A 9593-nucleotide genomic window follows, 5' to 3' on the forward strand; every position below is an offset into this window, starting at 1 on the left:
TGCAATACGTCCAAAACATGATACACGTCGGATGCATGCAATGTGGTATAGGATGTGGGGTACGTTTAGACTCTTTTTATAGGACAGAGGGCGCAGAGTCGTCCAGCTGTGGAGGGCTGGAGAGAGGTGCCGTGGGGGACTCTTTTTAACATCTTTTACACAAAAGCTATTGTGGAGGAACGCGCATTTTTGTGGGTAGGAATGCATGTGTTTTGTCTTCTCCCACTTGTGGTGGTGTAAGTTGTTTTGAGCCACACCACCCTGTGGCGCGCAAGTGAGATTTTGTGCACACGCAGCTGCAGCTGCGTGTGTGCATGTGCATGCGTTCGAACTGTATATTCGTTGCCGACCCGTGGGTTTCTCTCTGCCCCGACGCTCCCTGTGGCGCCCTGCTTCCCGTATGCTAGTTTTAGCACGTGTGGAACAACTTGCAGAACGATAGGCGGGGCACTCGTACGATCACCAACCGGGTAAAGCGACCATTCAACGGGTAAAACGGGTAAAGCGACCTTTTGACGCCTAGCTGCCTCTCAATCCCGGGGATGCTGTCCGCGACCCTTGCGAGTGAGATGGTTATCCCATATGAAGAAAAAGTACAGTTTGTATTCGTTTTCTTGCCTAACTGTTGCACGTGCCGGTTCAGTTCATCAAGGGTACCTGGTTGAGCCTTTGGGCGTTTGTTAGCCCGTCCATCGCCGCTGTCTGACATCGCTCTTTGCGGTGAGCGCCGGCTTTGGAGGAATAACTCTAATACTAAAAGTCTAACTAAATGTTTGAAGGCATGTGGCGCGAGGACTGACTGGCACGAGCATAACATGCCCCTCGAAGATATGCAATATATATTGTAACGGCTGCGCATGGAATTATTTGCATAGCCATGTTGCATGATGATAATTGTTTTGGGGGGTTCAAATCCTCAAATGTGTCAAATGCCAAGCCCGAGGAAATCCTTGCATGACCATTATATTGCTTATTGTTTTGGGGGTCAAATCCTCAAATCCCGATGGGATTTGACCCGGATTTGATTGGGAATTCATGAGGTCAAATTCCGGGATTCCGGCCCCGTGAGGCCTGTGACGTATGATACAATGAGAACACGGCAGTCATTTGATAACTCACCAGGTATTATCATCAATAATAGTAGCAACCCAAGAACGAGGACAGCCGTGCTCAGCGCTGCAAATGATAATGGTTTCTTTCGCCGTTCTCGGACGAGCAACCGAGTATGTTGCACCGGCTTATGCTGCTACGTGTTTGCTGCCAGAGCTCCTTGAACTGTATGAACAGACTTTCACGAGCATTTGATTAGATTTCTAGACATAAATTGTTCTACATAAATGAATGTCATATAGGGTGTTCGCATGCAGGATTGTATGGCATGGTGAACGAGGTCCACAGACGAGAACGTAGGCGGAGTATAAAGCGATCTCACCGACAGCAAGAATGATAATCAACCCAGCGTAATGTGTTGCTAAGGAAGCTGTGGAACTGGACATAGTAGCACTACCAAGAGATAATAAATTGATTGCACAGCACGATAAGACTTTGTTTATGAATGCAGAATGCCTAATATGAACTGTGTTGATTGGCAATCCCGGTAGAAGGCGTAGTAATAAGCTCGGTGAACTCGTACGACTAATACCGAAGCGCGCGAAAATGACTAGGGAGAATCTCCGACAAGTGCTTTTTTACGGCAGAGATCACGGATTTGCAGCTCGAAAATGACTAGCGAAATTCTTTCTAGGGGTGCTTGTACGACACGGATGAAAATGACTAGCGAGACTCTCCCTCGGGGTGCTTGTACGGAAGGGATGAAAAAAAGGCAGGGTAAGTGGTTATGGGCCCCCGCCTGCTACTTCCGTATTATTTTTTAAAAGGTTGCTTTACGTCGCGTACACATAGTAGGATTTTCGCACATGCTATTCAACGATTCGTTGGACGTGATTCCGGTGTGTGATATTAATGCAACGTTTCAATAATCGCTGTTAAAGTATTTGTTACGTACATTTCGGCTGGCTATCAAGTGTGCCGTTCGTCCAATTTGGACGCACAGCATGCTGGCGGCGTAGAAGTTATGTTTTGGTTTATTTTGCGGTATGTTTACATTTTCCCGGGTGAGTATGATTGGTGGTATTGTCACTTACGGCACAGTTTGTGTGGATGGTCGCACCAGCTTATTTGTTCGAGTGTGTTACAGACGCTGGAGTTGTTGTTGAAAGTCACATGTCATTTACTGTTACAGGTAATGCGAAGTTCACAGGTCAAAGAAGACCGTTAAGGAAATGGACCTCACCCTATGAGATGACCAGCATGACTTGTCGCGCGAAAATGACTAGGGAGAATCTCCAACAAGTGCCTTTTACGACAGAGATTACGGATTTGCAGTTCGAAAATGACTAGCGAGACTCTCCCTAGGGGTGCCTGTACGACACGGATGAAAATGACTAGCGAGTTTCTCCCTACGGGTGCTTGTACGACAATGAAAATGACTAGCGAACGTAAGAAAGGCGGGGGCATTGACTTGCGAAGGTAGTAAGGGCGGGGCAAATACAATGACTTGCGAAGGTAGTAAGGGCGGGGCAAATAAAGGCAGGGTAAGTGGTTATGGGCCCCCGCCTGCTACTTCCGTATTATTTTTTAATAGTTTGCTTTACGTCGCACAGACATAGAAGGACTTTTGCACATGCTATACAACGATTCGTTGGACGTGCTTCCGGTGTGTGATGTTAATGCCACGTTTCAATATTCGCTGGTACGTTACGTTCACATGGTGCGTTACGTTGCGAAAACATTTTTGGAAAAGTGGGCCTGAAAAAGTCACCCAATTCACATGGGACATTGCGACGACGTTGTGTTCGTTGGCGCGAGCTGTGTAAACCATCTCCATTTTATGTCTTTCAATGGCCAAAACTTCAGCACATCCCCTTAGAATCGCAATATATAATTGACGGGTTATTGGCAGCCCTGCCTACTGCAATGGCACTGCATCCCGCGCGAGCCGCGAGGGCGTTTGGCCTAACGGCCGCTATGGATGAAATTTTTGACAACCTTGAGGATATGTGCAATTCTCAATGGCAGTGCTTGAGCGTGTGGGCCGACGCGGCGCGGCCCATGCCGCCGGAAGTGCGGCCAACTTGCCATTTCGCGGATGGCTTCAGCCCCGATACTACAATGGGTTACATATTGGCTATGTAAGCGGTCGTGCGCGGGCGAGCAACACGAGCGGCGTTGTCCTTGTTCATTTTCCAAAATAAACTGCAGCGGTGTGACTAGAAATTCGGTCGGAGTGCAAAGCGCGCACAATTTGTCAAATATGTGGTCTTTATAAGCGATTGGGCTTGGCTGTTTCTTATAACTCGCGAAATTGGCGACGCAATTCAGGTAACGGTACGAGGGGTCGAAATTCACCCCCCCCCCTCCCCGGTCACTTTAGACTTTTCGTCCACTTTACCGGTAACGTACCGTTACCATGTCCGAACCGACTACTCTAAAAGTCTTAACGTAACGTAGCATGTGAACTGGCTATAAAGTATTTGTTACGTACATTTCGGCTGGCTATTAAGTGTGTGCCGTCCGTCCAATTTGGACGCACAGCGTCCTGGCGGCGTAGAAGTTATGTTTTGGTTTATTTTGCGGGATGATGACATTTTGCCCGGGTGCGTATGCTTGGTGGTATTGTCACTGACGGATGGTCGCACCAGCATATTCATGCAAGTGTGCTGCAGCAGACGCTTGAGTTGTTGTCGAAAGTCACATGTCATTTCCTGTTACAGGTAATGCGAGGTTCACAGGTCAAAGGAGACCGTCAGGGAAATGGACCTCCCCCTATAAGAAGACCAGCAAGGACAAGTCATGAACGCGGACCTAAACGGAAGCAGACTAACATCAACGTTGAGCTACAGCAAATAGACCAGAGGGCGTGGGACTGAAGACGAAGCCTTTGTGTGGCGACATAAATTAGGTCCCTCGCCGGTCACACGGTCGTACATTCCGGGTCCCCCCGCCCTAGATATGCCCTACATAACACGTGCAGGCTGGCTGGCGAACAGACCATGCGAAGAACACCAACAAAAACTGATCCATTTCATCAATGCAAGACATAAAGGCCATGAGAACAGGGACCAGTGTGAAGCTCTGACCTGTAGCTAAACAGTTCCACAACCCCAACCTACCGCAACTAGCCCACCTTCGTCCAGCAAAGAATCATTAAATTCACGCGTAGTTCATAGGTACTAATTCAGTGTAACTTGCGATTAGCATTGCAGCGGCGTAGCAGCCTGACGCCGTCATTTACCATGCAACAACGTTTATAACACGACGAGATGGCTCCGTTAGAATGAAGACACACCTGGAGCACAAAGAAGGATTGTCTTTTGCATTGTAGGTTGGCCAATCCTGCAATGTAATAGGCAATCGTGCACCACTTCACTCAAGATTGCATGCCTGCTGAGCTGGCCAGACTCGCAGTGCATTCATGTCTTGACTGCTGTGCATGCATATGCAGGTATGCACCATAACTTCACGAAGTCCTCGTATGTGAAATGCACATCATGCATCAGTGTTGCGCCAGCGTCATGACGTCCAGCTGCTCGTCTGTGATTCGTTGATCTGCTTGATTCGTGAGTTTCTTGAGTAGGTCCTTCTGTGATGGCGTTGCAGCCTGTGCTTTGGCGGAGTTTTGTGTAATGAGTGCCGACGCATCCCTCTTGGATAGTGGTTGCTGCGGTAGCTGTACGTTGAGCCTTTGCAACCGAGCAAGCTGTGCTGCTGTGGCCTGTTCTCCTGACGCATGGCTGTCCATGAGCTTGCTGGCCTGGCTTTTAGTAAGCTTGTCAATTTCGTCCATAGATAATCCTTGTGAGTGGAGAGCTGCACGTTGCCTGCCTCATGCAGGTTTTTCATTGTATTTTTTCTTGAAGTCTTCATAGTCTGCTGTACTGCTGCTTAGGAGTCTTGAGCATTCTCCGATTGTGGTAGGCCAATCACATGGCATGATTGACATATCATTAAGGAATGCTTCTTGTTTAGGGGTTCGTTCGTCGGGGCGTCGTGTGGCGCGTGTTGTTATGGTGGTGGGCGGAGTGTGAAAACCAAGGCCTTCGTACTGCTGGACGGATAAACCCATGGCTTGAGCCTGGGACTGATGACTTGCAGCTGCTGTTAAAGTTGTGACGGTTGATGACATTGCAGGTGGGACGTGGGATAGGTGTCTAAGGTCATAGTAATGCAAAGACTGTGACAGGCAGTAAGACAGTAGCAGGAACAACGTAAGCAGCCTAACAGTAAATTGAATCATGGTGCTTAAGGGGGTACATGTGCCTTGAACATGTTTGGTGTCAATTGGATGTCGATGGGGAGGATGTGCAGCTGCTCAATATCCACAACTCGCGACAGTGCTACATATGCTTGCCCTAGTCGGTTCATTTTTGTACAGTCAATAATGACGGGATCCGTTATGGTTTCGCCCTGCACCTTGTGTACAGTTCTTGCAAAAGCAGGCACGACCGGGAACATTTTGTGTTCAAGCTTGGCACCATTCTTGTATTTCACCTCGCATATCCTTGGCAGGCGGATTATGGTTTGGGAGTCCAAAAGCTGGAGTGACAGCATGGATTCGGTGATGTCTTGCACGATAGCTAAAGCACCGTTTTCGATTTTTGGGGCCGACAGGTTCTTGGTAACCATGACCGTCATCCCGGGAGCGAGGTAAAGGTGATCTAAGAGCACGCCTTGGTCTTGCATTGCTTTGTACAGATAAGCTGTAATATGCTGCAGTTGTTGTTGAAAGTGGGTGTGTGCCATATCTTGGTTATACTTGTTGATTTCTTCATTTGTTCCAGCAATGTGCCATGATTTTTTGGGTGCAACGAAGTTATGGGAAGCGTTTACTGCAAAAGTGCCAGGATGGGCTCGCTTGGAGGCCCTACCCTGATCACATTGAGTGCGTCAATCCATGCCTGATTATTGGGATTTTGTCGGTGATATGTTCCTAGATGAATTTCTTGAAACATGTTCCACATGGCCCACCTATATGGCTGGTGTATGCATCTTCGTCACACTTATGGTCACACACGGCGGCCAGCTGGTGCTTGTCACCACCAAGCAGTATTAGTTTTCCCGCAAAAGGAAGGTTGGTTGGTAGATTGGGGCAAGCATCCAAGCAGCGTTGGTGCAGCTGCTGCAGGAATGCGGCCTTGGCCATGCTGATTTCATGTAGACAAATGACATCAGCCATGGCCAAGAACATGAGCATGTATCGGTTGGTCAGGGGTATCCATTGGCTGCCTCGAAAGCCAAACGCGAAATGTGCTGTCATTGCTCCCATGCCCAGGAATTTTGCAGCTTTTCCCGTGGTTGCACAAACAGTCACACGTTTGCCCATGGATGCAGCTTTGCTTATGAACGCACGCATGACATTTGTTTTGCCGTGTCCTCCTGGCCCTTGGATGCGCCACACGCCTGCGTTTCCGCTGCTGGTTCTCATTGGTTGCAGATGTACCTGTCTTGACGGTGCCAACAGTAAGAGGAGTTTATTTCAGGTATTAAAGCAGCTGTGATGCACAGACAAGCGACTTATATACCGTTCATACAGATTCATATTGCGAAGGGCACGGTATGTACAAGAACATGTACAATGGTTCTTACTACAAGAGACTGCTCTGTACCGTAATGATACGATTCTTTTGTGACACGCAATTGGTATGGCGTCCCCAAATGCATAGCAGTGGAAAAAGGTCTTAGGCAAAAATTTATGGGCATCACCAAACTGGCTGTCACAAATGTGTCGTACACCGTGTTAACGGTATCGCCCAACAGTAAAAGCCCTCCAGAAGACGCTGTTGGCTTGTAGTTAGCTTCGTCTTTTACCCCTAAGTTGATCGGACAAGAACTTTAGCTTACAGGCCCACCCTCAGAAAGCGCGCTCAGAATGGCGCCTAAACAGCTTAAGGGTGTATTTCCAGTGCGGATTAAGGCCAGGGATTAAGGTCCCGCTATTCCCGGCTAATCCCCGGCTAATCCCTGGCAATTCTTAAGGCCTGGGATTAGCGCTGGGATTAAGGCCGTACAAAGGGCGATGCATACTTTCTATGTGATTCTGAAGCTAAAATTGTTAAGTTCTGAACTAGTTTGGGCATTAGGAATTGAATCAGTATTAGATATGAACAGGAAGCGCACTCTTCTCGCCGTTCATCTCTTCATCACCCTTTTGAGCAACCCAAAACAGGAATTGCTTATTTGAGATCATATATATGGAACTACCTAGAAATTAACGTCAGACATGGCGCCGTGAATGCTAATCCAGATACGGAAAGTTACTACCTGGCTCGAGCCAGGTAATAACTTTTTTGTCACAGGTTGCCAGGTAAATACATGGGCATCAAGTTCAGTTTATGTTCTTTCCTAATCTCTTGCTAGCTCCCGCTAATCTTCTGATTAGAGAACACGGTGTCCTGAGGAATTTCTTAATCCCCGGCTAATCCTGCTTAATCCCGGTGGGATTTCCACTGCCGGGATTAGCGCAGGGATTAACGCTAATCCCTGGCCTTAATCCGCACTGGAAATACACCCTAAGCTTACTAGCCTTTTACCCAAGCTCGACACCAATGCTCCCATTGAGCTCAGGGCAGGCATTACCAGAGTTCGAGTGGCGCCGGAGGTTGAGGCTGCAAGGACTGAGCGCGAGAAGGCACATGCCGATGAGAGGATTGCAAAGCTTGCTGAAGCGGACGCTGAGGCCGGCAAGGCCATCATTGAGCCTTTCCGCGCTGTTCGGACTTTGATAGCAGCTTGGCGGTAGTAGACGCTGAAGCGTAAGCGCGCGAAGCGTGAGCACGCCCGCGGGACGCCCTGGAGCCGTCACCAAAAGTGTATCACAACTGTAGATTTTTCTCGTGACCGTCCCCCAAAATGCATATCATCAAAATAATTTCAGCGTTAATTTTGGGCCTTCCCCAAAACACGTATCACAAAAGAATCGTATCATTACGGTATCGTGCTAGTAGCAAGACGACCGGAGGGCCCTGACTCGAAGTCAGCCCCACCCTGGAGTTAGTTGGTACCGCTTTCATGTACTTCCTCAAAGATACTGCTTCTCTAGTACTGTGATGTTTTATTTGTTATATTCAAGATAACTGAACTGAACTTGCAAGGCGCCACCGCAGTTGCCGGTGCCATGAAAGCGCAACCGTCCCGGGACACAGCATCAGGCCCAGAAGTAGATTTATAGGAATACATAAAACATAGCTGTAAACGGAAATAAACAAAGCCATGGAGTTTGTCCTGGACCCGAGCCATCTGCTTGCATCGCGAAAACCACGCGTCGCGCGCTGCAATGCCAGTAAAGCTTGCCATCGCCACAAAACAGCAAAGCAAAACACACGTTGTTAAAACAAACAACAACGGGGATAACGGCTCGCCGGTCAACACGGCTCAGTTTCTAAAAACACAAAGGGGCTAATGTCTCAACACAGCTACCAAACATACACACCGCTATATGACTACTCCACAATAACACAGTAATCCTCCTCTTCTTCCAGCTGAACTGCCGCCATGCCAGCCGTCCCCGCGCCGATGCCCGTCTCCGCCGGCTGAGTATGCGCGCGCGGCACCAGCGGGGGCACGCCAGCCGCCCGGGGCCCTGCCGATGACCGGCCCGCGAGGTCCTCAACGTCCTGGATGAAGCCCTGGACATCTTCCTTACCCTCTGCACTTGGAATCACCCCGAACGCGACGGGGATGCCATTGTCGTGCTGGTCCACCACGAGCAAAGAAATGACCGGGTAGTTGTAGCTCGTGAGGCCGTACGTCGCATCCATGAGTACAATCCGGCCCACGTACAATTTCAGCAGCTGCACCAGCCACGGTGCCGTGAGCGTGAGCCGAAAGCCCTGCTGCACGACCCGTGCTGCCGGCCCCCCTCCGGCTGCTGCAGTCACCCCTGCCGTCGCCGCCGCTGCTGCTGCTGGCATAGCACTCCGCCCCCCCGCCCCCACCGCCGCTGCCGTGTTACCCGGCCCCGCCATCACCACTCCAGCACCCGAGGCTAACGTAGCCACCGCCGCCCCTGCTGTAGCTCTCAGTCCCGCCGCCGCCGCCACTGCTGATGCCGTGTCGCTGGGCCCTGCCGCCACCACCCCAGCCGTCGAGGCTGCTGCGGCCGCCGCCGCAACTGTTGTAGCTCCCGCCCCTACCCGTGACACGACCCGTGCTGCCGGCCCCCCTCCGGCTGCTGCAGTCACCCCTGCCGTCGCCGCCGCTGCTGCTGCTGGCATAGCACTCCGCCCCCCCGCCCCCACCGCCGCTGCCGTGTTACCCGGCCCCGCCATCACCACTCCAGCACCCGAGGCTAACGTAGCCACCGCCGCCCCTGCTGTAGCTCTCAGTCCCGCCGCCGCCGCCACTGCTGATGCCGTGTCGCTGGGCCCTGCCGCCACCACCCCAGCCGTCGAGGCTGCTGCGGCCGCCACCGCAACTGTTGTAGCTCCCGCCCCTACCCGTGACACCCCCATCGCTGCCGGCCCCCCTCCGGCTGCTGCAGTCCTCGCGCCGGCGCTGTTATCTGCTGTTGATACTTATACAGAACGGCGTCTCCA

The 9593-nt window shown here is 50.7% G+C and overlaps 2 protein-coding genes across 2 annotated transcripts; both read right to left on the bottom strand.

The window, feature by feature from the left end:
• Window positions 1-5390: 5390 nt before the first annotated feature.
• On the bottom strand, window positions 5391-6484 carry VOLCADRAFT_108417 (uncharacterized protein; the record flags this gene model as incomplete). The annotated part of the gene is made up of 1 exon (XM_002958966.1): window positions 5391-6484. The coding sequence occupies one exon, from the start codon at window positions 6482-6484 to the stop codon at window positions 5990-5992; it is 495 nt and encodes a 164-aa protein (XP_002959012.1). The 3' UTR covers window positions 5391-5989.
• Window positions 6485-8217: 1733 nt separating this feature from the next.
• VOLCADRAFT_108418 (uncharacterized protein) lies at window positions 8218-9272 on the bottom strand (the record flags this gene model as incomplete). The annotated part of the gene is made up of 1 exon (XM_002958967.1): window positions 8218-9272. One exon carries the CDS (start codon window positions 9270-9272, stop codon window positions 8499-8501), a length of 774 nt encoding a protein of 257 aa, XP_002959013.1. The 3' UTR covers window positions 8218-8498.
• Window positions 9273-9593: the final 321 nt, after the last annotated feature.

The sequence above is a fragment of the Volvox carteri genome (genome assembly GCF_000143455.1).
Source record: "Volvox carteri f. nagariensis unplaced genomic scaffold VOLCAscaffold_115, whole genome shotgun sequence".
NCBI lineage: Eukaryota > Viridiplantae > Chlorophyta > Chlorophyceae > Chlamydomonadales > Volvocaceae > Volvox > Volvox carteri.